The sequence below is a fragment of the Cannabis sativa genome, chromosome 8 (genome assembly GCF_029168945.1).
Source record: "Cannabis sativa cultivar Pink pepper isolate KNU-18-1 chromosome 8, ASM2916894v1, whole genome shotgun sequence".
NCBI classification, from domain to species: domain Eukaryota; kingdom Viridiplantae; phylum Streptophyta; class Magnoliopsida; order Rosales; family Cannabaceae; genus Cannabis; species Cannabis sativa.
The window spans coordinates 41,610,141-41,637,556 of record NC_083608.1 but is presented as its reverse complement, the minus strand read 5'-3'; the positions used below and the strand labels follow the sequence as shown (position 1 = coordinate 41,637,556).

The following is a 27,416-nucleotide window of genomic DNA, read 5'->3' as shown; positions in this document are numbered from 1 at the left end:
CAAATAATTTTTCAGCAATTCAACAAACATGATTATGATTCTCACGAAAAGCTTTCAATTGGTGCAAAATTGCGAACGAGAAATCAGAGCAGAGTATTATAAACTGGAACAACTAGCAAAACTCATAGTACATTCATATAATAAGTAAGATGGCATAAAGCAAAAAAATATTTTAGCTCAACAGTAATTTCCAACAAAAGCAAAACAATAAAACACAAATGATTATCATAATGCAAAATTGTAGTTCTGATCCAGAAACAGAAATGCAATCCTAAGTAGACTAATAAAATAGTTGTATCGATTTGATAGAAATGCCCACAATGAAAGATTTTCATAGGCAAATAAAACTGGACAATGTCTAAGAACCCTAGTCGGACTTCGATGCAGCAGCAGCAGCTTGTCCTCTAAGACGACCAGTCCTCCTGGCAGCAATGAGACCAACCTTTTGACCGGGACAAGCGTCTCTAGCAATGGTACTGGCGTGACCAATATGTTGATGGTTACCACCACCATGGGGATGCTCAACAGGGTTCATAGCAACACCACGAACCTTAGGCCAACTGTTCCTCTTGACTCTGAATTTGTGATAAGCATTTCCTGCCTTCAACATAGGTTTCTCAGTTCTGCCTCCTCCTGCAACCTGACCAATCATAGCTCTGCAACCACTTGGCAAAATCTTCTTGGCGCCAGATGGAAGTTTAACTCTACACATTTCCAACATCAATGTAATAAAAACCATATTCAGCTTACTTACTACGAGAGTCTAATGAATATTTAATAGCTAATTTCAAATACACAATGAAAAAAGATAACCTCAACAAATAACATATATTACAATATGACAAAATTGACTACATTTTCAGCATCAAATGTCGAAGTTGAGTATTATAAAAATTAAAGCATGCTGTTCAAATCTAAACAAAACATCATTCGACCCCATGAGAAATTCATATTTAATTAACAAGATAAACATGTGCACCTAACCTATTTATTATGGAAATGGACCAAAGCATAAATCTTTTTAGAACTTTCAATTTCTATACAAGATTATGTTTAGACAAACAGCAAGTAATTACATTAAATAAATTTGTACATAAACAGCTGAAACTAGTATTAATTAAAATTTAAAAAATAAAAAATAAGTACTGAGATACCTTGAGGTTCCATTATCCGGGTTATGGCTGATAACGACGGCGTAGTCCCCAGAAGCCCTAGCAAGGACACCACGGTCACCGACGTGGTGCTCGACGTTGCAAATGACGGTACCTTCAGGGAGAGATCTGAGAGGAAGAACATTACCCACGACGAGATTGGCCTTCTTTCCACAGTAGATGAATTGACCAGAGTACAAACCCTCGGCGGCGATGAAAAGCTCCTTCTGGTGCTTGTACCGGAAAGGGTGACGGAAGGTGACTCGGGCCAGTGGGGCACCTCTTCCTGGGTCGTGGATGATGTCAGTGACCACACCTTTCAGGTAACCATTGCGCTCTCCGAAGTCGAGAGACCTGAACCTGGCCGGACCCTTACGGTGGTGGGTGTGGGACTTGAAGACTGACCCCGCACCCTTACGCTGCGCACGAATGACTCGTCCCATTTCTGAGAGTTAGGTTTTTTTGGGCGGCGACTAAGAAATGAGACACCTCGCTGCTTGAAGAAATAGAGTGATGAAGCTAGGGTTTATATGTAATCTTATTTTACCAGATTGCCCTTTTCCTTTTGGGCCTAATAGAGCCCTAGTATTGTTGGACAGAACATAATGATATTTTGATCCTCATAGAACTTGTGTCTTTCAAATATACCATGTTTTTTACACTGCTAACAAAAATAAGCATAACTTTCACCGAAAACTAAATCACAATATGTGTACACATTCACATATCTATTTTTTTTTTTTTTTTGAAAATTACATGAAATATGAGATTTTGTAAAAAAGTTACAAAAATATGGCATTTATAGGTTTCACTTTTCTATGGCATTTTTTCACATTTAAGACTTTTTATGGCATTTGATGTGTCATATTTTTGTAAACCTATTATCCAAAATGGTAAAAATAGGACACTTAGCTCAATTGTCATAACATCTTTAGATTAGATTATCTTTGAGTTTTATTTTGACAAAAAATCAGTTCAGGATCCTATTTGTATAATTTTAGAAATTACAGGGTCTATTTTATCATTTAACAAAACAGAAGATCCAATTAGTAACTTTTACAAAATACAGGGTCTAAAATGATATTTGTCCTTATTTTTTGACACATTTTATTAAAATAAAATGATAAGATTTTTTGTGTTTTTAATTGACACAATGATAGTAGATATTGACATATTAATTATACTAGATGTGAGTTACGTGGCGAGCCACGTAAATATTAGTTTTATATAAGTTCTAGTGGTTTTTGTTTAAGAATTCAGTAACTAAGCAACGGCAACAACAATGGTAGATAGATCTATTTAAGTTTTTTATATTTGTAAAGATTATAAATCTAAAATTTTAATTTTCTTGATTTGAGATTTTGAATTGTTCAGATTTATTTATTTATGAATTTATTGAAATACTTGAATATTTATTTGTTCTGATTTTGAATTATTTTGATTTATTCATACTTGAATATTTATATTGATGATTGTTAATTTGAGAATTAATTTTAATGAATCATAATCATAATCATAATCATAAAATAAGTTGGAGAATTTATTATATTCAATGTTGGAATGAAAATGACAGCATGTGATATAAGTGTCCTCAAAGCATACAGGTACATGGGTTTTAGATTGAAAAAAAGTTGAATAAAGTAAAATAGTCCAATATTTTTTCCCATAAGCATTTGCCATGGTGAAAGGTAGCAAGTTCCTCCCCAAGTGGTACCATTTCTTGCTGCCGAGACATTTCTTTCGTGCAGCTTTTTCATAAGATAAGTAACAAGATTAGTCGAAATCACATAGTAAGCCAAACGTTCACAGCACTAAGCACAAATATAGAGTAAAAATGCTTATAGTTAGAGCAATATAATACCTAGATTGAAGGGACAAGCTTTTCAAGTTCCAATATTATGCTTCAACACACTGTTTCTTTTAAGCCAACAGAGTCATCATTGATGTAGTCTACTTTCTTCAATCTGAAATGAAATACTCAAAAAATTATGTCTAATGACTCTTATCCAAGAATCTATATCAGAAAAACACCATTGTGACTAATACAAAAACAAATCTTATAAAACTAAAAGATGTGATTCTTCTCTTACTCCCTCTATAATACAAACAATATTAATTAGTGGGTGATACAGAAATAAGTAATCAAAAACTAAAGGAAACTTTTACCTTCCTAGTTTCCATCTAAAGCAAGCAAAAACTAAAAAGAAAAAAAATGATACTTTGGCAAAGATATATAGCAGAAGAAAGTTGATCATAAATATTCTAATTACATCTAATCCAATCATGAAACAGGATAAAAAACAACCATGGAAGTTATTCCCCCAACAAACACAAATATATAGTAGCAATAATTAAGAGAAAATTAAAAATTCGTCCAATAATTTACAAAATCAGTGGTATCATAACCTATATTGGATAATTTTGCAACAAATTGATTCACTTGCTGATTCAAATCATCAAGAACATTTGCATTTGCAGACAGTTTGCCTTCAAATAACTCCTTATCTTTCTCAGCTATTAAAAGAAGGAAACTACAATTAGCATTCTTTTTCTTTCAATAATTTTAATTTAATAACGATCATATATTGGTAAAAAATTCTTGTGTGCGAGCTTGATCGAACAAATTAAACGAAAGCATCGACAGACACAGGGAGAAACAAAGAGAGGTACCGCCATGTCTAGATCTGTCTTCACGGAAGCTTGCTCTTTCACCAGTTTCTCTAAAATAAAAATATCTGACGAAACAGTGTAAGGAAAGATCCAAATTTTCTGAGAAAATAAGCCAAACAACCAACAATTCCCATATAAAAATAGAACCTACAGTGCTCTTCAAATTTGTAAAGCTTCCAATATATAGTAGGAACAAATAAAGATAGTTCCTAAATAGAAAATGGTCAAATAAAAACCATGGTGTGAGAAATGTATAGTAGGTAACATAGATTGTAAAGCCTTTGATTATTTTATAAGAGTGGAAATTCTCTGTTTTTCTCCTTTTTTCTGCAATAAACATGAAATTTTGGTGTCTGCAATGGAAGAATATTAAAGTTATTGTTATTGAGAGAGAAATTAGGATCAGAACCATCTGATTAGTTTTTGATAGTTTAGGGTTAGAAGATTTATTGATTGGTTATATTTTTTTTTTCTTAGGGTTAACGGAGGAATTATTGGTAAAATCTCAAATATTTAGGATCAAATATTTTTTAATTTAAAAGAAAAGAGTGCTTATTTTTTTGTTTAATTATTGGGTTTATTTGTTAACGGGAATCGTTAAATTTAACAGAATATTCTTTTATTTTTAAAGTATATTCTGTTAAACCAATAAATTCTGTTAAACCAGAAATGTCGTTAGATAAACACTTTTAATACATAAAGATATTACCCATTATACTATATACTCCATTTTGAAATCATAAGGTTTTATTATTTCTATTATTAATGTAATTATTTATTTAACTTTTAAAAATTAAATTATCATTTTAACTGCCACTAACTCAAAAAGAAAAAGAGAAAAAAAAAGTTTAAAGTATGAAATTGTAACAACAAATTCCATGAAAAAATAGTGTATTAGTACAAAAAGATAATCAAGTTGTCAAAACTAAGTAAAAAAAAATCGTAATACAAAAAATATATTGAGGAGTTGATATTGTTTTGCATATTGCAATTAGGTCATTATTTGTTATTTTTTATTGCTTTGTAGTTATTTGTTTGTTGTTTTATAGTTGTTTTCATGTTATATGTTAAGTTTTTTTACAGTTATTTTTTATTTTATTGAAACACAATATTTTTTAAAACCTGATACAGTAAAAATGTATACAAAAAAAAGTGTAGCAGTAAAAATGACAAAAAATAGGGTATTTTTGTAAGATCTTCTAAATGTAAAGTATGGTCTTTTAATATACCATCCAATTAAAAATATAGTATCTATACTTTTAATATCTTTTTCTCTCAAAACTACTCTTACATTTGAAAAAAACCTCTCTCTCTAACTCTCTTACTCTAAATAAGTCTCCTCGTCTCCACCCCGAAGCCCCAAAATTCACAAGCTCAACCACTCCAAAACCCTTGAAATCTACACCAATCGCCAGAGTTTTCAACCCATCTCTTATTTTCTGCATTTTTTTTCTTTTGGTTTTCACGATGTCGCTTAACATCCTAAATGTCACTAAATCGCTAACACATCGTTAAATGTCGTTAAACCACACTCAAGTTTTTACCATGATTAGCAATGTTTAGTGATGTGCTATGTATTTTGTAGTTTGATATCGCAAATACATCGCTAAATACACAAAAGATCACTAAACATCGCTAATCATCGCTAAACTTCACCCATAACCTCAAATTTGATCAATTGATCTATCATTGCAAATATATCACTAAATATTGCAAAATATCGCAAAAAATTAGAAAATGAGAAAAAACAGGCGCAGAAAATGAGTGATGGGTTAAGAAATCCGGCGATGGGTGGGGATTTCAGGGTAGTTGAGCTCATGGATTTCGGGACTTCGAGGTGGAGACGGTGTGACTTAGAGAGAGAGAGAGAGAGAGAGAGAGAGAGAGAGAGAGAGAGAGAGAGAGAGAGAGAGAGAGAGAGAGAGAGATCCATGGTGGTGGTGGGTTCCATCGCGAGTTTAAAGATGAGGGAGAGGGAGCAAAATCTGAATGTTTGAACAAAATGATAAAATTTTGGGTTTATTCTCCACGGTTTAAAACCATCGGGTATGCTATTAGATAATAATATTTTTTGTAGTAGTGAATAAACTAGTATATATAATAATTATTTATATATATATATACAGAATAATTGAATATTTTAAATATTCATATGTGGTGAAAATATATTTAAGAGAAAAAAAAAATATTGCATATTATTTGAATTGTTTGTCTTAATTTTGACATATGGTTAGGTGACTAAAATAGAACAAAGGAATGCCGCCTGGTTTTATCTAGAATTACCCATTTATTTGAGGGTAATTTACAAAAATACTGGATTTTGACTCAATTTTTACAAAAATACTGTCACACGACAAAAGTAACTCTTATACTGCCTTGGGATTTTTTTTTTCTTTTATACTGTAAACACTGAAAATAAAAAACAAGGTCTCTATCTTCTACACCCACAGACAGAACCACCACAACAATACCAGAACAACCAAAAAATAACCATTAAATCCGGTGAGATGAAGCAAAAGTATTAAAACCATTAATGTTGGGGCTGTCATGGTTTTCTAATGTTATTTTTGGCTGTTCCACTATTGTTTTGTATGTTTAACAAATGTTGGTTTTAAATTACACACGTTAAATCAACCACTAAATATTTATTTGAGGTAACCATAGTGAAAGAATCATGGACAGAAATAGTTTTATCTTCTATTAAAGTGGTGAAATCTAGAAGACAAAAAAAAAAAGAGAGGATGAAAGCGTGCTGGGAAAAAAAACAACATAACAAATGCAGCAAATGTGGAAAGTTAGGGCACAACAAAAGAACATACAGGAGAAGACATCAAAAATGAAAAGAAGGAGAACAACTAAAAAACAACAGTAGAACAATAAAGGAAAACTAAACATATATTGGAGCATATGATAGTGAAGAAAATAACTTACATACAAATTTTATTATTTCCCTATTACTATTAAAAATAGAGCAGTACAATAATATTTTAAAAAATGTGATAAAAAAAATGAAAGAAAACAACAATAAAACAACATCAGAACAATAATAAAACAATAACAAAATAAGCCATAAGAGCCATTAAACGATACAACATCACCACTCACAAAATCAGAGCTAACTATAAACCCAAAAAAAAAAAAAACATAATTAGTAATAACAACAAAAACCCATTAAAATTTATGTCGTTCTAGAAAAAATAAATAAAGAAAAAAAGAAATTTTTTTACTTAGAAAATTTGAGTTGTCTGTTGTTCTTCTTCTTCCTCTATATTGTTCTTCTTGAAGATATTCTCACGGGATAGACTCTCTTCACCAAGAGAGCCTCCACACTCCTTCATCAACATGTTTCAAGTTCTCTCTTTCTCTCTCTCTCTCTCTCTCTCTCTCTCTCTCTCTCTCTCTCTCTCTCTCTCTCTCTCTCTCTCTCTCTCTCTCTCTCTCTCTCTCTCTCTCTCTCAGCACGCCCACAAAAACTTTCTCTATGTATATCTTGTTTTTCTCTCTCAAAACTCAAGTAAAAAATGAATGAAATGAGCAAATTTTGTAAGTTTTTGAAACAGTGAAGAATAGAGATGGGTTTTATGTAAAGTCCTTGGTTGATGGACTTTATTTTAGACACCAATCTCCAAAATTTTTTTACAGACACAACTCACAAAAGAGATAGAAAGAGATAGAAACAAAATATATATAAACTTGAGAATGGGGCGTGGGTGGGTTATTCCTAATTTTAAATTTAAGTAAAAAATAATTTATCACATCAATCAACTAAACACATGTAAAAAGTCATATATATATAAACACATATTACAATTTTTAAGAATGGGATCACTCACGTTGGACTTAAATTTTAAATTTAAGTTTAAAAAAGAAATAAAAAATCTGACATGAAAGTGACATAAAATCATCAATCAATTTTGAAAACTTTTTTTTATGTATATACACATATATATTATTAAGCTAAATTAAATAGACTTGCTTAAAATTCAAAAAAAAAAAAGATATATATATACACAGTAAAATTGTTATAATTGCCGTGTGACAGTAAAAAAGAAATAAAATGAAAAAAATCAGTATAGGGTGTAAATTTCCCTTTATTTGATTGTGTTGTGAATTTTTTGATAGTATTGACATATAATTACCAAATATGTTTTTTATTTTGTTCCCATTTTTTTTTTATTATTCTATTGAACTTGAAGTTTAGCTTTTTTTTTCAACACTTCATGCAACAATAGTGGAATCACAAATTTTAATCAAATATGTACACGGCTGCCAAGAGACAGACTAATTCTACCTATAGTTGCCCAACCAAAATAACTTTTGCCATTTTGATCCAATAAATAAGAAGCAGTACATATTTTCAGGCATAGTACAAGGCAATAGGGCATAATGCATGATTGGTCCCTACCTAGCCAAGTAGCCAGCCAGGGAGAGGAGTCATTAAAAAGTATAAGACTTTCACGTAATTAAGAAAGACTAAAATAGTAACTCACCATCGACCAATGCCAATAAAAACCACTTAAGAAATTAATTAATTCTCACTGCTGTCACACATTATTTAGCTAACCAAACCAAAAAAAGGTTTTGTACTTTGCAGCCTGGCTTCCATCATATGATGTTTCCCCATCCTCTAACCAAATTAAACTGACATTTTTCTTCATCATTTCATTCTTTCATTCAACTAAGAACCTTGCATATATAAAAAAGGTCGTAACAAAGAGTTGAAATGGTCAAAGATATGGTTGGTTAATTTGCATCATTCCAATATATTCCTATACACGTGGCAATAAGGAAGAAATCTAATTCATTCCTTCATTCGTAATCCTCGTGTAATGTAAAGTTGTAGAATTAAAAGCTAACTTGATAAGTCGGGATGTTCGGTTTAACTAAACATCGTAGTTTGGAGCAATAATAATAATTAATTATAATAATATAACAATGCATAAACGAAAGACTTTGGAAAGTCAATTAAGAAGAGTGAGTGAGAAATATAAGAAGAAAAGAAGAGTGGCGTCTAAGGAAAATTGGCTTCTGGGAATTTTGTCTAGTCATTAATATTTAATATGAAATCTCTTGTCTTGGTTCAACCAAAATCAGTACTAAACACTTCATTTGGATTTGGACCGATCTTAAGTTGATGAATAGTATACCATTTTGTTCGACTAGGCACATGTAGAGTGAATACTAATATTATTTATTTTGTGATTAACACGCAAAATAAAACCTGCATGTTACGTTATGTCATTAGTAGATTGGAGGTAACAAAACAAGATACCTTAGCCCCATATTAATATTGAATTCAAACTCGTCAAATTTGCCCTTTTCTTCTTTTTTGCTCTTTCTTTCCATTATAAGTTATAACCTTTTATTTTTTTGAGGAAAAATTACCGAGTAGTTAAGGACCAAGTCATGGGGGGTAGTAGTGGGGGATTTACAGTGCAGTCAATGAAAGAAACTTCCATATATAATTTGATATTAACCACTTTCATTGACCCTTAAAAACTTAATAATGGTAAATAGTTGTTGAGTTTGTTTCATGAGTTGACTCATGATGATATGATGGAATGGAATTCCCACAGCTTTAATATTTTTAATAAAAGTAAGAACAATGCTGAAATAGAATATGCAAAAGACAGGTTCCTTCTGTCAAAATGTGGTAGTTTAAGGATTGATTAATTTTGTAAGATAAAATAAACATTGACATTTGATTGATTCACAGTCCACAACACTTTTAGTTTTATTCATTTCACACACACACAGATTGCCAGCTTGCAGTTGCAGAAAGAAGATGGCCCACTACTACTACTACTACAAACAATAGTGAAGGTTGAAAAAGACTTTAGAAGAAATGTATCTTTTATCGAAAATACTACCTAAGTATTTTTTAGCAGTGAGGGACCACTCCCTCACCACCAACAATAAAACCTCTACTAAAGTTTTCTTTCATAACTGTACAACAAAGATTCGATCTCTGTTAAAAGTAAGTAAGAAACAACTCATCATATGCCTTTAGTTGAGCCAAGAAGTAAAGAGAGGAAAAAAGTAACTAAAGGGCAGAATATGTAAAAAGAAACAGCGAACAAAATCTCATTCTCTTGTGCTATACAAATACGAAGCTAATTTTCTTTAAAATACAAAAAACAATGTAAAATGAAAAACTATAAAATTATGAACAAAGTCTAGGCAATGATCTTGTATGACTTTGGCTTGGTGATCTTGACTTCATAATCTTTGCCATTTGAATTTGCATTTTCCTACATACTTTTTCTAACTCCATCACCCTCCATTGCATTCCTTGCAAATGTTCTCTTAGATTTTTGTTATCGGTTGGAAGATCGAGTTTGCCTGCATAGAGGATAACTTGTTCTTCAGATTCTTTGTCCTTTTTCGTAGCATTTTTTACTTCTATGGCTCTACAAGGTGAGCCAGGACATGAAATATTGGTGTTGCTGGTGGCATGGAGTAAACTTTTAAGCTTTAATTGCTGTGATATTAAAGCTTGAGCCACAGTTTTCGATGGAAATTTCTTATTCTGAGAAAGATGTATGCAGATTTCGGCTGAGAGCTTCTCATATTTCAATGCACAGCATATTTTCGTCTTTTCTTCTTCAGACAATCCTGAATGAACCTATAATAAACAGATCCATCATAAAGTTTAGAAAAGGAACATAGAACTAGGATAACTAGTTCAAGTTTAATTCAAAGGTTATGGAAAAATGGAGAAATGTAAACGAGTTTCGAGATCAATGCAATACCTCTAGATACATGTCCACAGCGCGATAAACCTCATTATAAGAGTCTCGAGCAGATTCTGGCAGGGCCATGATCAAAGCCAAGAATTTTGAAGGTTTTAAATAAGGATCCGGGGCCACTTCAGCAATATACAAATCCATCAAGCTAGCAACCTTACTCAACCTCATAGCAGATGCTTGACACAACCCTCCACGCAGAAATGCCTTGAATAATCTCAGAACAAGATTCACATCATACAAGTAATTTGCTCCATGAGGGGATGAAACAAGCAAATTATCTAATGTTGCTTGATCCAACTGTGAACCAATCATATCCTCCAACTTGTTTCTGCTACTTTTAGCTATCTTCAAATTCAGGGAAACCCGGTGAATCTCAAACAAACTTTTGCAGGATACACAGCTTTGATCAAGAATGTAAAGCATGTCAACCACGGTATCCACAATTTTGCACTTCTCACTGGATGAGACAGTGTAAAGCTTTGATTTGTGGTAGTAAAAAAGGAATCTACTAAGAAGGGCATGGTCAAATTTTCGAGAAACCATAGTCTTGGCCAGCATTTCAACCAAAACAGGACTCATAAATATAAGATCTTCAAACCACCAAGAGGCCCTTGAAAAGACTGTCTTTAAACTCTCGGTGCTTTTAGAGTCACATGAAAACCGAACCCCGGAGCTGTCTGGAGAAGAAGTAGATGGACAAGGACTCGCTTCGCTTGTCAAAGACAGTCTCCCAACAAGAGAATCCAAGCATCTCTCAAGTACTCCTGAAGACTCTGAGGCTGGAAGTAAGCTTTGACATTGCTTCACAACCATAAGAAGCTCAGACCAAGACCAGTATCTCATATCTTCAAAAGATTTCTCTGTTTGTTCCATCAAATTACCTGTTCCAGACACAGAACTCTTCATCTCCATGAACTCAGCCGCACAACGCAGAGGGGTAATATTTGTAGGGGTTATCTGAGTCATACCGGTGCTGTAGCAGAACTTCAACATCAGCTCAAAACACTCTGCCCCACCCGGAAAGTCATGGAGTACTATTTTTAGACTACTTGTTGTACCTTTGGACTTGCCAAATAATTTATTCAACCTTCCTGAATATGAAGCTATTATATTCTACAAATGGTCAAGAGAAAACAGATTAGAATTCTTCAAGACAAGAAGGTTCTAACATCAAGCCATTTCATAAAGGAAAAGAAAAAACCAATTCAAACATACAGCAAAAGGAACTAAAGGACAAGTTTTTTTCACCTAGCAAAGTAGAAGAGAATATAGCAAATTCAACTATTCAAGGGATAAAGACAAAACATTAATCAACTCCACGGTAGAACAAATTGAGGAACCAAAAGAATGAACTTCTTAACAAGGGAACAAAACAAAAAGATGGGATTAAAAGTAGGAATCTACAACAGAACCTGCAAAAGAATGGTGAGAAGTCGTTATATGTAATAAATTGGAGTAAGGGCAAATCCGAAAAGATGTTTGCTAATCAGCTCATTAAAAAGGAAAAAAATAAGTAAATAAAATTATTAAATGGCAATGAAAGCAACCCTTTAGTCCCTCTCAAAAGGAGTGAATAAAACAAGTAAAGATATAAAACGTTTGAACCCCATAACACACCAAGCATTAAATGAGAGAAAAGAAACAAAAGAGAATGCTTTGCCACTCGGTGTGCAGTTTGTGAAAACGGCGACAGACAACATCTAAGCAAAAGCTATGGTTATCACTCACCATGACCCACATCAATGCTATACAGGTGTGAAATTAATGATGTTCAGAGAAGGGAAAAATCATAAGACATGAAAAAAGTTACAGAGAAATTATTAGAGCATGTAAAAAAGTATGACACCATAAAAAAGTTACCAAAAAAATATCAATGTTCATTGTTCATTTACTAGCATCACAAATTGGAGCCTGAGAATTGGCACCAACATCCAAACATTCCAATTTTTCAAGAAATATGATAATTAAAATCAGCCCACCTTGATGGAAAAAACTAACAGTCACACTAGGAAGGAGAAACTCAGATTTACCTTCTCCACCATGAAAGTTTCTTCTCCATTAACATCAACTTCGAGGTCACAGCAAATCTCCATGACCCAAGAAAGGAAAAGGAAAAAGGGACAATCCAAAACCCACTAATTAGACCAAAATTCGCTTTTTATAACTTTTTGGGAATCTGTATTAGTACTCAGAAGAAGAAGAACAAATCATAGAGATAAAGAACACTAATAACAGGAATTGAGGGGAGAACACAAGTCCATATTCTAGGAAAGAGAAGAAGACAAGCACAAAAGAGGTGTGTCACCACCTTGGTTCTTCAATGTATAGTCTCTATCTAATTGTAGAGAAGGAGTAGGCAATGTGGTTTTCAACTGAGATATATTATACAGAGAAAACAAACAGAAAAAGAGTGTTGAGAAAAAATGAGAACAGAACAAGGAGAATAAAGACAAACAAGTATCATATAATATTCCTGTTGAAGCAGTTAGTGAGAGAGAGAGAGAGTGAGAGAGAGAGAGAGAGAGAGAGAGAGAGTGTGTGTTGCTATGTCTTGTGAGTGACCACCAGGCTCAATCTGACATTCTCCAGAAACAACATATAGTTTAATACAGAAAATGAAGAGGTGTATACTCTTGTCAAATAAAAAATAAAAATCTCTCTTTATTTTGGGGACAAGCAAAACAAGGAACAAGAATAAGCTTAAGTCTAAAGCTTTATGGCTGTCTTTGTTTAGTTTAGATTAACATTGTTTATAATTGATTTTGTTCCAGCTTCATCGCTGCGACGAGAGAGAGAGAGAGAGTCATTTGTGGCTGTGCACCCACCACTACCGTACCTGCCCCCACCCAATAGTTTACTGCCATTTTGGTTCAATTACTAAATTACCCATTTCGACCATTCTCTTGCGTCAAAGTACCAACGTTGTAGCAAATTTTTCACTTTTACTAATTAGAATTCATACAATAATTATTATTTGTTGTAGGGCTGAACATTTTGAACGGGTTTGACCCGAACCCGAGCAACCCGCCCGAACCCGAACTAGTGAACCCGCAAAAAAAATTTTTTAAAAAAGTTTCGGGCGGGTTGGGTTCAACCCGGTACCCTTCGGGTGGGTTGGCGGGTTGAGATTTTAGGGGTACCGGGTTTCGGGTTGAACCCGCGAACCCGCCCGCCAACCCGGTTTATAAATATATTATATATATTTCTTTTATTACTCTTTTTATATATATATATATATATGTAATATGGACTTTAGATTTTTATGGACTATGAATATTGGATATGGATGTATTTTGAAATATTTTAGTTTTCACTTTTATCATGATTCATGAACATGAATATGAAGTTTGATTTGAATCTTTGATAAATAGGTTGTTTGTTTGTTGGTTGGATTGATTATGTATTTTTTTCTTCAATAATAGATACTATGAACAAATTGTTATATTATATATGCTTAATTTAATAAATAAAAAAAATAAAAAAAAAATAATTATTTGAATAAAAAATTAATTTTTTTTAAAGAGTTGACCAAGTTGACTGAGTTGACCGGGTCAACCCGCCAACCCGCTAAACCCGACCAACCGAAACCCGCCAACCCGTGACCCGCCAACCCGCCAACCCATGCCCTATTCGGGTCCGGGTTCGGTTTCAATTTTTTGAACCCGAAACCCGTGAACCCGAAACCCGCCAACCCAAAACCCGGTAAACCCGCCCGATGTTCAGCCCTAATTTGTTGTCCCCAACATATAAATTTCAGAATTAGAAGTATTCGTAAAATATTGAATCTAATTTAATTTGCACTTGCACTAATTAGATTAAATTTAAGGGAAAAAAACAAAAAAATACAAAAAAGGAAAAAAAATTACAAAAATACTTTGGGCCGGCCCATTAAACATTTATACAGTCCACATACAAATATTTACAAAAATACCACATGCACTAAGCCTTCAGCTGTACAGAGCGAACCATAAAGATGAAAATACGCGCTCGTTTCAAAACTGCAAAACAACCAAAATGAAACCAAAACGAGAAAAATACAACTATTAATTCAATTGATCTGATTCAAATAAAACTGATGAAAAAGCACAATGACCACAACTATATTTAATTGAATTAAGTGTTGTGGCTTTTCAAGTTGATTTACAGTTGCATCATTATTTTATATTAGTTTAATTCAATTGTTTGCAAGAATTTATTTTGGAAATAAGAAAAGGAGAAAACACTTTGAGAAATAGTTAGTTTCTGAAATAAATTTAAACGTTTCTTAATAGTTTCATTTTAGTTTTATTATAGTTTATTAACAGCAATAAATATAAATTGTAAATAAACAAGTATACAAACTATAATAAAACTATAAAAAAACTAAAAACAAACTGACAAGCAGAAACAACTCTACGAATATAAAATACAAACATCTAAATCGAATTGTTACTTAAAAAAGAACAGCAAACAACTATACCTAATAATATTCCCAAAACACATCATACATAAACATATTAAACTATTAAAAAACTAGAAAAAAAAAAACTAAAACCCACTGATTAGAGACACTAAAACAAAAACAAATGTTTCAAAATATCTAAAAAAAACTAGAAACACAAACAGAACATAAAACACAACAAAAATGAAACGAAACTAATAAGAAACAAACTAAAATGCCAAACCCAAGAACAAAATAAAATTGATTAAAGAAAATTAAAGTCCTAAAAATCCAAAGAAAACCAAACGAAATTTTAAAATGAAAAACCTAAAATATCACAAACCAGAAAAAACCAAAACGATGAAATGGAAATACAAGAAAATGTTTAAACTGGGGGGAAACGAAAATGAAACCGAAAACAAACCTCGGTTCGAACAGCAACACCAACATTATTGTTTTTCCCATAAACATCTTCAGCCATTTTTTCTTGCACACGGACCTTTGTTTTCTTCTTAGGAGGAGCTCTCCCACGCTTCGTTAATGGAGGAGCAAAATCAGAGTCTTCCTCCTCAATAAAAGGACGTTTTCCCTTAGCTTTATTAGCTAGTGATTTCAAACCCATTTTGAATTTTTTTTTTGAACAGGAGAAGGAGATGAAGAAGAACGGGTCACATCCATTTTATATAAAGATTGAGAAACAAAAAGAAAGAGAGAAAAATGTTATGGGATGGTTTAGAGGGAGTTGAAAAAATTTTGAAGAACAAAAATGAGAGGGAAAATGGTTGAGGAATCGTGATTGAGGGATGGTTTAGAGAAAATGTTATGGGATGGTTTAGAGAAAATGTTATTATTTGTTATTTCAAAAAAAAAAAAAAAACTGAAATGAAATAAAAAAATCAAAGGAAAACAAAAGAAAAAGAGAGAGGGAAGTGATTGAGGGATGCATGATGGTTGATAGGTGAGTTGACGTGACTGGTGCATAGATGTGATGTGTATGTGGTATATGTGTAATAAAATATTGAGAAAAGGTAAAAAAGTTGATTTGACCGTGTGTAGGTTTATATGTAATAAAGTGTATAATTTGTATTTTTGGTGTAAATGTTTCTAAATTTAATTAGAAAATTTAAATTACATTAAATATTAATTAACAAGTAAAACTAACTGATATAATTTAATCTTCGTATATTTATATAGTTTAAAAAATTATATATATAATTAATATTTTAATTATAGTAATTTTAAAATCTAATACATATGATACCAATTTTGAAACTTAGTAAAACAAATGTATATTCCATTCTTATTTATAAAAAAAAATATAATTTAAAATAAAATTAAACATTTTTATACATATATGTTTTTTCTTCACTTGAATTTGTTTTTTTTTTTTTAATTTGTTGTTTTATTCAGAACATATTGATAGTGAATGCTATCTTTGAATAAAATAAACCCTCACCTTCACTTTTGTTGAGTGCTCGTTGCTCTAGGTGTTTGGTGGATGAAATTTTTTCCTAAAAAAATAATTTAGTTTATCTATTGAATTTGATTAGATTTGAATTACTATGCGAGTTGAATTTGATCAAAATATGAAATCCGCACTTAATACAAATACACTATAAGCAAAATAATATAGATTAATTTGAAAGAACACCCTAAGAAGAAAAAGTATAAATGTTAAAATTTTGTAAACTTAAAAAAACAAAAGTTAATATATAGGGTAATTAATGGACCAACCTTGTTTTTTTGGCCAGAATGGACTATCCCGTTGGTTACACAATTCCTAACCCGTCGGTTTGATTGAACATACTATGTATATTAATTGATGATTTTAGGTTAGGAAAATTTGCAGCAAAAATCCCCAAAAAAGTCACTTTGATGCAGATTAGTCCACAACCTCCAGAAATAGCGGCAATAGTCCTCAAGGTCATCCTTTTTTTTGTCCGTTAGTCCTAATTTTAACTGTTCCGTTTACTTATTTAAAATTGCCACGTGTTGAAATATTATTGGTCCAAATTATTATTTTAATTTTAAAAAATAAGCAAATAAATAAATTATTTGAAAATGATTTCTTTTTCTCTTTTCTTCTCTTTTTTTTTCTTTTCTTCTTTATTCTTCTTCGTCGTCTTCATTTCCATCCCCAACCCATCTTCATCTCCACCCCAAACCTGAGTACCCACTCCCAGTCCCCATCTTGCCAACCAACCACCAAACTATATAGAAAAATGGAACCTTTCTTCTTCATTGTACACATTTTCTCAATACTTTAGCTCCATAGAAGAACAGAGCAACCGAAAGAACCCCATTTTAGGGATTTGGTGGTTCTTAACCATAGCCACTTACGTTAAGCTCCTTCTAATCCCATCCTACTACAACACAGACTTTGAGGTCCATCGCCATTGAATAGCTATCACAAACTCTCTACCAAATCTCACTAGAAATACTCCATAAGTGAGCATTCCCACTATATCAACTTCTCCCTTCCAAACCCTTCGAATAAAGCCCTCTATCACTGATAAAGGAAGATGGCTCCTAACACATAGCAAACTATGGAATGTCTCCGAAATTCCACCTCATCTTTTATGTCCTCCATTGTGATCTTTACTTTTGCTTTAGTATCCTGCTCAGAATTCTTAAAAGAATTTTCCAGATTTCTAACCACACTGCCAGATCGCAAAACAAGGGGAGTATTAGAATTACCTTGAGCAATTGAGGTGGCACGCCTCCGATTTGCTGAAAGGAAGAAATCAAAATCAGCTTGAATTTCCTCCTGTAGTTTGATCTGGTGTAGAGGCGATCTAGGTGATAATGGAGGTCGGAATAAGTCTTCCTCGTCCAGTTTCGCAGTTCTTAGAGCATGAATGTCATCTTCATCCTCCGAGAATTCCTTAGGTTCGACTTCAAGAACTTCTTCAATCCTCTTAGTTTTCCTCACATCAGTCGTGGATGTAGGACCTGTTATATAATTTAATAATATAATATGTAGATTAAAATGTGGTAATATATATTATCATGTGAATAATATATATTAAGTGTTTGGTAAATAAATTGTGTAACATATAATTTATTTAACCTAAAATTGTAACTTATACTTTGTAATATGGAGAGGAGTTACAAGATTAATTATTTTTGTAACTTCTTTTGGTTGGTCATATTTTGTGTAATAAAAGAGATGTTACACAATTGATGATGGAATTCAAATGTTATGAAATATAATTGTTACAAAGTATATTAATACTCATTTATATGAGAGAAATGAGGTGTTGTGTATTTGAATTCTTAGTGTGGTCACCTATACATTATAAAAGGAGGTCTTTGGTGCTCATTTGGGAGTAAGAGAGATCATATTTTCTATCAAGAAATCACTTTGCTAAAAAATCCTAAAAGGCATGATAATTCCCAAAAAGCTATTTACATGAGAGTTTCCTTAGGTGACGTTTGGTTGGGAGGAATGAAAACATAGGAATGGGAATGAGAATAGGAATGGAATGGAATAAAATTTAAAATGCATAAAAAAATTGATAAAAAAATTATTAAATTTTTTTTCATCATGCATTGGAATGGTCTTTCCTTCCATTTCAAAATGGAATTGTCATTCCACCAAAATGGTGGAAAGGCCATTACATTGGAATGGCATTCCAACACTTTAATGTGCAGCCAAACAAAGGAATTTGTTTCCTTTCCTTTCCATTCCATTTCATTACTTCCAACCAAACGCCAGTGTTTAGAGGTATGGGTAAATAAGCTTTTGGATAAAAATGTAATACTTTGTTCAAGTCATGATAATCCCCACTATTCTACACTCAAGGTTGTGAGTGAGTGATTTTTTTTCTTCTTCATATTATATATATGTGCTATAATATTGTGTAATTTATTCATTTTTTCTACTTTTTTATATATAATATATATAGTATATATATTGTATATTATGTATTGTAACATTTATTTAATCTCTTTGTTGATCCTTGTATTATTTTACAATAGAGTTGTAGTACATCTTAATTTTCTTCCATTGTAATAAATCTCTAACATGACCCTTCTTCTTTGTCTTCCGTGGATTTTTCGCGTCATGATTCAGCTTCCCCTGCATCTTCGCCCTTGTCTTAGCCATAACCTCAACTTGAAAATAGATCGCCAGAAGAAAGGAGTTTCAGAGAGAAGCTCACAGTGTATGCATTTAAATATGTATAATTAAATAGAAATTTTTACATCAAAAATACAAAATGCAATCTTTATTACACCAATACCACTACACGGCTATATCAACTTTTTTACTCTTCTTCTTTATTTTATTACTATTTTTCCACATGCACACTCATTCAAAGCATCGGTTCACGTGCTGACCTATATGACCCCTATCAATCAACCATCCATCATTTCTCCCTTTTTTTCTTTTTTTTTTCCATTTCTTTTCAATTTTTTTAAATAGTAACCTCCATAGCTGAATATTTTATTCTCCACAATCCCAACTCTATTTTCCCTCTTTTTTTTTTTTGTTCTTCAATTTTTTTTTCAACTCCCATTAACTGAATTTCATAATCATTTTTCATCTTTTAATTTTTCTCTTAATCCATTTATAGATATGGCTGTAACTTGTTCTTCATCAACTCCTTCCCCTATTCAAACAAAAAATTCTAAAATGGAGTTGAAATCTTTAGCTAATAGGAACAAGGGTAAATGAACTGTTGTTGAGGAGGATGACTCTGATTTCGCTCCTCCATTAATTGTCGAAACATGGGCGAGCTCCTCTAAAGAAGAAATCAAAGGTGGCTGCCCATGAAAAAATTCCTCAAGATGATGCTCAAAAAAATAATCAAGATGGAGTTGGTCTTCGGTATAAGGTTTGATTTTAGTTTCTTTTTGGTTTCGCCCCTATTTAAAATTTGTTTGTATTTTCCATTTGTGTGTCTTGTGTTTTTCGCTTGTACTATTCTAGGTTTTTATTCAATTTAGCATTTCGTTTGGTTTTTTAGGACTTCTATTTTTTTAGTTTAATTTATTTGTTCTTTTTATGGGTTTTTCATTTTCGTTTATTTAGTCTTAATTTCTGTTTCATTTTGTGTCTTTTTTTTTCCTCTTTTTGTTTTTCCAGATGTTTTATTGTTTTTCATTTTAGTTTCTTCATTTGATCTATTCTCGGTTTGTATTAGTTTTTTCATAGTTTTTTAATAGTGTAAACACGTTCTGTATGTGTTTTTTTTAATATATTTTTGTCTAGTTGTTTCCTGTCCATTTTTATATCATAAATAGGTAACAATTTGATTTATCATGGATGTTGATGTTCAAATTTTTTTTTTCTGTATTTTAGTTTGTTTACAGTTGTTTTGTAGTTTTATTATAGTTTTGCTACTTGCATAATATATAAATTATCATAAAACGATAATGCAACTATAAGGCAACCAAAATAAAAAATAAACAGACTTATACGTAACTGGTTGTACCTTAATTCAGTTTTACTCTTCTTATTGTGTTTCTAAGAAAATATATTTATATTAGAAACCAGTAATCAATCAAAATGCAACTGTATATAACGTAGATGTATTATTCATGAGTTTTTTTTAAAAAAATTCACATCATACATTGTTTTGGATTTGGTGGGAGCTCCAGATCTGTTTGTTACAGATCTACATTTCATGAATCTGAATTTCGATATTAGGGGGAGTTGTTTTGATCGAATAAAACAGAAAATAAATGTGTAATTTCAGTTTCTTCACAGTTTTTCTGATTTTTTTTCGTTATTTTCTGTTTAGATTATTGAGGGTCTTCTTTTCCAGTTGATTTCGCTAGAATTAATGGTTGTATTTTCCTCGTTTTGGTTTCATTTTAGTTGTTTTGCGGTTTTGAAACGATCGAGGTATGTTCATCTTCAACGTTCGCTCTGTACAGCTGAAGGCTTAGTGCATGTGGTATTTTTGTAAATATTTATATGTGGACTGTATAAATGTTTAATGGGCCGGCCCATAGTATTTTTGTAAATTTTTTTTTTCCTTTTTTGTATTTTTCTGTTTTTTTCCCAATTAAATATGTATTTAATATTTTTAAAATTAATATATATAATTAAATTTATTTAGTAACAATTAATAGATAATATTTATCAAAACTAAAAAATAATAAAAAATTATAAACGATGAAAGTGAGAGACGTTATAGCCGGGTGACATAGATGTCTCAATATAGGATGATTTTTTCCTACTTGAAATTTTTGTTATCTTTTTGCTAACCAAAAAAAAAAAAAGTTGTGGTGTTTGTTGGGGGTTGAAGCTTGAAAGACACGTGAATTGAGAAACAGGCAACCTCACATGTGATACTCTTCTAGTGACATTATTTTTTTTCTTTCAAATTGGGCCCTTCTCAAATTGATCTCTTCCATACCAGTCTCCTTCTCCTAAATTGGCAGATTTTCCACTAAGGACTATATTTAAGTTCTCACACTAAGAGTGAAAAGCATACATACAGCATATAGAAATTAATTAATAAATAGGAAAAATAGATATGCCCTTAGTATTATTGATAGTAATAGATATTTAATTCTAGTAACAAATCAAGAGAACCGACCTTAGCTCAGTTGGCAGAGCGGAGGACTGTAGTTGGTTAATCCTGAAAGCTATCCTTAGGTCGCTGGTTCGAATCCGGCAGGTCGGATACATCTTCTTTTATTTTTTTTTTCAAACCACAGGATCTTATAATTCCTTGGATAGAGATATCAGATATGATTAAGCAGTGGTTAAAATTTTGGTTAATATATATTATTTCTTTTTAATTTAAATTATACAAATATATAAAATTAAATTTATAATCACAAGAGTTTTATTTTTAATTATTTGTTGGTTAACATAAATGCATGCACCGTCCCACATGATTGAGCGGATATGCATGACTATAATTAACCTAGTGGAATGAAAATGGACCACAAATGAAGAATACATTAGCATCAGGTGATCATCTGACTACTATCGGACTAAATCCGCTACTAATTTTTTTTTTTTTTTATGTTTTTGTACATACAAAAGTAGCATCAGGTAACCATCGGACTACCATCGGACCCCATCAGACTACCAATTTTTTTTTTTTTATGTTTTTGCACTAAAAAAAAGTATCGTGGAAAATTCAGACTTTCTTTTTGATGCTGCGATCACATAAAAACATAAACTTTGAGGTTCAATAGAAATTTGAGAGGGGTATTTTTGGGTTTTAGATAAAGTGGTCATATATTTTCAATGATGATATGTATTAGTTTAGAAATAAAATATTAAATAGATGTAAGTATAAAAAATCAAATTTCCCAAATGGTAATTGAAAAATCGGTCCATTCCAATGTCATTTCATCATATGTATAAATATCTTATATACTTTATTTAGAAATATATTTCCACTTAACAATGTAATGCCTAAAATAGTTTGACAAATGTAATAAGGACTATATATGGCTATGTCGTCATTACTTAATAGGAAAACCGAAAAAACAAAAAACAAAAATACAAAAAACGGAAAGATAATAGGAAAACTGAAAAACAAAAAAAGCTACTACTCACACTTCACAGTAATGATCATGAACAGACAAAATATACATGCATGCCTATATGACTCCATTTGTCTCATCTCATCCAATATATACTTATACAATATTATATTAGAAGACGTGTAATCTCTCTTCTTTCCATTTCATATATATGCTCATATATATACACAGCAAATGAACATAACTCGTTACAAACTGGCCTTTTGTACTGCTTTTTTTCCTTTCTCTTTTTCCTGACAATTTAACCAAAATTAGACAAACTTGTTACATTGTCATTTCCTCTACCAAGATTATGGACCACAAATGAAGAATACATTAGCTACTAGTCACTACTAATTAATCCCACATGTGTGAACATTTTTCAATTAATTAATATAAGACACTAGCTAGCTATATATACAGGCCACAAATATATTAGCCCATATTAATTTAATCATCCTCATCATCAGCATCCAAGTTAGTGATTATGGGGACCCAAGCAGTAGAAAAAACTGAGCTGTGACCCTTCCAAGTGAGCACCAACATATGATCTTCTTCCTCCTTCTTCATCCCCCACCCACTTGCATGTTCATCAAGCAAAGCCTTTACTTCTTTAATTGTATCTTCACCAAATGGAATGCTCAAAAAGCCAGCGTTTCTCATTCTTTGGGACAATGTAGCACCGGACTCCAACCTCTCTATTCTTTGGAACCCTTCAAAGCCGATGATGTTTTGGATCTTGTGACCGATATCCGACTCGTATTCCATCCTCTGGCAACTGTCTTTTGGTAAGAAAGTTTCCAAGGCATCAAAGGGTATCCATAGATAGTTGAAACATGTTGTTATCCTTGATGAGAGACTTGAGGAGTTTAGGTCAGAGTCTTCATCAACCACCACTACAATTCTTGGGTTTAGGCCTTTAATCGTGTTGAGAAAACTGTCACGTAAAGAGTTGCTGTTATTGTCATTATTGTCAGGCAAATATCGTAGCCAGTTCTGGAAATTTACAACCAAAGCTTCATCATCTTGGAGGTTTAGTGAAGAAGCATTGAGATGAGTTAGAAGCAATTCAAATTGAAAGGTAGAAGAGTTATATTCTTCATTATCATGATGACTAGTAGTATTTTCAACAGGAGAGGAATTATAATAATTAGGTGGTGATGATGATGAGTGTATAACATTTCCAATAACATTGAATTCAAAGGGTACTTCTCTAAACTTTGAGAAATTTGCTAAACGGAGGCCAACTTCATGAGAAGATATATTGAGCAAAGGAGGGACTGGTGGCCGGAATGAAGGGACGGTAATTTTAAGGGAAGGAGGGCCTTCAGGCCTTTTAGCTAAGGCATCTATCAAAGTAGGCCACTGCATACAGTAAGTGATGCTAAAATCTAATATATGAACTTTATTGTAGCCTTGAATTGCCTTGAAAATGAGACTATTTGAAGCACAATATCCAAACCGGTGCCAAGGGATTAGGTCAACATACCGGCCAGCTAATTCAGTTACCGACATCAACCTCGTACTCTGAACGACGCCGTTTGACATATCTGTACTTGTTGTAGTAGAAGGAGTAGTAGTAGTGGTAGTACTAGTACTAGGGCAAATCCTTGATGCCCTTGAGATTAGTGCCTTTAGAAACCAAGAGGTGAGCCTTTGGTTAGGATCACCCACTGAAGAGGCCACATTGTTGAGAACCCACATCACTTGTTGGGCCAAAGTGACGTCGTTTCTCTCTAAAGCACTCGCACAGTGAAGCAAAAGCTTCTCTATACAATCCCCATCAAGGCTTCCTAGACATCCTCTAAGGGCAGCCCCAGCTAGAGACCCTTGAGGAGTACTGTTAATGAACACATTATTAGTGTTATTAGGGCTTTGTAGAGAAACAGAAGTTGTTGAAGTGCTTCCTCTTAATTCGGTTTTCATGGCCAAGGGAGAAAGTAATTAGGGTTTATTTTCTTTTGCTTTCTCACTTTTTGAGCCACAAATTAAGAGGCGGATCGAGGATGATGATATTATAATAGGGAGAGAATAGTGAAGAATGAGAATTAAAGAAGAGGGAAAGTAAAGCTTTGGAGATATCGAGTAGCTATATCTAAATTTGTTTTCTTTTGTGGGTTTTTTACACGCGTCTTCTTGATATTGGTGATTAGGATATTGAAGAAGCTAGGGTAGTTTTATCTATTGGAGACTGAAATTTTCAGATTGAGAAAACATGGTACATGTTGGAGATTTTTAATTTCATGGCACTATATAGTCTAGCTAGCTCGTTTTAAATATGTAATGAGAGAGAGAGAGAGAGAGAGAGAGAGAGAGAGAGAGAGAGAGAGAGAGAGAGAGCTAGTTCATAGTTTCTGCCAACTATGTGGGTATATATATATACAAGTGAGAGGTCTCTGTTGAGCAAGTTATCCAGATATACACATAAAAATAATCCAAAAGAAGACAAATGTATTTTAAAACGAAATTTGAGTAAGGATAATAAAATGACAAAAAAAAAGTTCCTCACGAGTACACCTTTGATTATTTTAAATTGAACTTGAAAGCTTGCCTTTGAGTGATTTTGTTGTATGACTTATGTATCCATATATATCCGGCCAGGGATATTTACATACCTACATAGCGGGATAGGAATATTTAACGGTTTTTTATATTATTTATTAAATTAGAATATAAATCACAACAAGGTGAAATTTAATTCAGATACCAGTGGTGGCATATATATAAATAATATATATATATATTTGTGTCATTCGAAGTACATATATACGGACGTAGGGTGGCATATATGTCTTATTTTTCTGAGAAGCTTATGTTCAGACCAATTTGACCACTGTACCAAAACAGAAAAATGTAAATAAATTCCAACTGATCCCTCGTGCGTGGTTAAATTTGAATTAGGTAATCAACTAACTAACAGTAGTTAGTAACATTTTGTACTGAGTATCTTACTTATATAACACATTTTATTTTAATTAAGTAGTATATATAATTGAACTTTTTATCGGTCTGTACATAATATATTACTACGTACGTATCATGGTCAGTTAATCAACACTTATAATATGTTTACTGATTTGTATGATGAGGTTAATATTATTAATTATACTTTAGCGCATGAATTGATCTTATTTATGTATTATATAAATATATATATGCAATATATAATTTAAGCTAATTTTGACTGTTCAATAGTAATTGCATCACACTCTCAATTCCTATACATATAAACCTAGCAAAGAGTAGGTTAAACAAGCTGCCTTTGCCGGCAAATTTTTTTTTGTCTAATCTCTCTACTGATCATGATGGAATAATTAATTATAAAGGAATGCACTTTGTGACAAAACCAAATTTTATATTTAACTAATTAATTATATTCTTAAGTTGTTGATGATTAAGTTCAGAGTTTGATGGTCACCATTCATTCTGATCATGTCACATTACGATATCTATGAGAGAGATCAACTTGGTTGCTTGTGCCAACCCATGCCACTAGATAAGACAATTTAGACCTCTTCTCCCCAAAAAAAGACATACAAAGAATATTTATTTAATGACAATTTTTTTATCTATACATTTATATTAATCTCTATATATTTGGTTAGAAATAAGTTAAAAACCATTGGTTATTGTCTGATACTATAAGTCATTTTCTCTATAATTCTGATTAAAATAATTATATAGTACGTAGTATGCATGCAAATACAAAAATAAAAATAAGAAAATTTGAATTTTTATATACATTAGTTTAATTAATTTTCTAAACTTATATAATACCCAATATTTATAGCATATGCAAACATTTGTATTATCCCCAAAATATCATCTCCATTACATCACCTCCCTCCACTACTACAAAAACACTTTTGGTGTCAGTTTCGGTATCATTTAATTTAAAAAAACTGACACCATAGTGTAGCTCAATTTTAATGTGTCGGTTTATAACTGACACTTAAAAAAAGCAATGGTATCAGGTAATTAACTGAGACCAAAGGCTAAACTGAAATTAAAAGAGCTAAAAAAAAAAACCAAATGCCTCTATGGTGTCAGTTAATAACTGAGACTTAAAAGTTTAAAAACCCCTTAACTCTCAGTTATAAACCAAGACCAAAAAGGTATTATATACCAAAATAAAAAATATAACAAAGTCCCGCCTTTATGGTGTCACTTAATAACTGAAATTTAAAAGTTTAAAAACACCTTTAGTCTCAGTTATAAACCGAGGCCAAAAAGGTATTATATACCAAAATGAAAATAACAAAGCCCCGCCTCTATCACTTTTCATCTCCCGCCTCTATTATTTTTTTTTCTCTTGAAATAAAAAAACCCCAGTTGCCCTAAAAAACCCATCAGCTCTAAAAAATCCATCAGCTAGCCCCTTATACAAAACCAATCCCATGCACGAACCAATCTCATTCTCATCTCGTCGGAGGCATCGCCCAACCCCGATTTGTTCCCTCTCCGGCCATGACGACGACCACGAAGCATCTCCGCACATAAATCCGTTCGTGCTACGAAGAGGTTAGCATTTGTTCCCAACTTATCTATGCTAATTATTCTGAGTTAAAATTTTCCACAGTGTGGAATTCTTTGATTTTTTTGTGTTTGAGATTTTCTATAATAAAAAAATATATATATATATATATTATCAAACTTAGCTTTTTAGTAAAGTTAAAATAGAAACTGAATTGCCCAGAACCATATTCTTATTTATACATAAAAATGAGATGTTTACAGATCTTGTTTCCTTTTTTTCTTTCATAATAAAAAAGAAAAAAAAAAGAAAAGACAGACTTTTTTGGTGCAAAAACAGAGCTCTCTCTTCTCTCTTTCCCTCAGTCTGTCTAATGCCCAAGCACTCCTCCACCACCACAAAGAAACAAAATTTTTTCTTCTTTTCATTCATTCTCTTCACTTCACTACGCCACAAGC

The 27,416-nt window shown here is 32.1% G+C and overlaps 3 protein-coding genes and 1 non-coding gene across 4 annotated transcripts; 1 reads left to right on the top strand and 3 right to left on the bottom strand.

The window, feature by feature from the left end:
* Nucleotides 1-113: 113 nt before the first annotated feature.
* Nucleotides 114-1,717, bottom strand: LOC115699358 (large ribosomal subunit protein uL2z-like). The gene is made up of 2 exons (XM_030626715.2): nucleotides 1,155-1,717; nucleotides 114-704 (listed from the first exon to the last, which is right to left on the bottom strand). The coding sequence occupies exons 1-2, from the start codon at nucleotides 1,592-1,594 to the stop codon at nucleotides 368-370; spliced, it is 777 nt and encodes a 258-aa protein (XP_030482575.1). The 5' UTR covers nucleotides 1,595-1,717; the 3' UTR covers nucleotides 114-367.
* An 8,164-nt stretch (nucleotides 1,718-9,881) lies between these two features.
* On the bottom strand, nucleotides 9,882-13,421 carry LOC115701325 (BTB/POZ domain-containing protein At3g22104). Its single transcript, XM_030629084.2, has 3 exons — nucleotides 12,601-13,421; nucleotides 10,574-11,683; nucleotides 9,882-10,446 (listed from the first exon to the last, which is right to left on the bottom strand). The coding sequence occupies exons 1-3, from the start codon at nucleotides 12,661-12,663 to the stop codon at nucleotides 9,985-9,987; spliced, it is 1,635 nt and encodes a 544-aa protein (XP_030484944.2). The 5' UTR covers nucleotides 12,664-13,421; the 3' UTR covers nucleotides 9,882-9,984.
* Nucleotides 13,422-21,536: 8,115 nt separating this feature from the next.
* Nucleotides 21,537-21,628, top strand: TRNAY-GUA (transfer RNA tyrosine (anticodon GUA)). The gene is given in 2 exon segments: nucleotides 21,537-21,573; nucleotides 21,593-21,628. It is a non-coding gene; the product is annotated as a tRNA-Tyr (tRNA).
* Nucleotides 21,629-22,614: 986 nt separating this feature from the next.
* On the bottom strand, nucleotides 22,615-25,146 carry LOC115698980 (scarecrow-like protein 32). Its single transcript, XM_030626193.2, has one exon. The coding sequence runs from the start codon at nucleotides 24,408-24,410 to the stop codon at nucleotides 22,935-22,937; it is 1,476 nt and encodes a 491-aa protein (XP_030482053.2). The 5' UTR covers nucleotides 24,411-25,146; the 3' UTR covers nucleotides 22,615-22,934.
* Between the last annotated feature and the right edge of the window lie 2,270 nt (nucleotides 25,147-27,416).

Excerpts from the sequence above, each read along its gene's own strand:
- LOC115698980 (XM_030626193.2), bottom strand. The coding sequence starts at position 24,410 with ATGAAAACCGAATTAAGAGGAAGCACTTCAACAACTTCTGTTTCTCTA.
- LOC115699358 (XM_030626715.2), bottom strand. The coding sequence starts at position 1,594 with ATGGGACGAGTCATTCGTGCGCAGCGTAAGGGTGCGGGGTCAGTCTTC. Across the intron at positions 705-1,154 it reads CCGGATAATGGAACCTCAAG|AGTTAAACTTCCATCTGGCG; the intron begins GTATCTCAGTAC and ends GGAAATGTGTAG.
- LOC115701325 (XM_030629084.2), bottom strand. The coding sequence starts at position 12,663 with ATGGAGATTTGCTGTGACCTCGAAGTTGATGTTAATGGAGAAGAAACT. Across the intron at positions 11,684-12,600 it reads AAACTTTCATGGTGGAGAAG|AATATAATAGCTTCATATTC; the intron begins GTAAATCTGAGT and ends GACCATTTGTAG. Across the intron at positions 10,447-10,573 it reads CTGTGGACATGTATCTAGAG|GTTCATTCAGGATTGTCTGA; the intron begins GTATTGCATTGA and ends TGTTTATTATAG.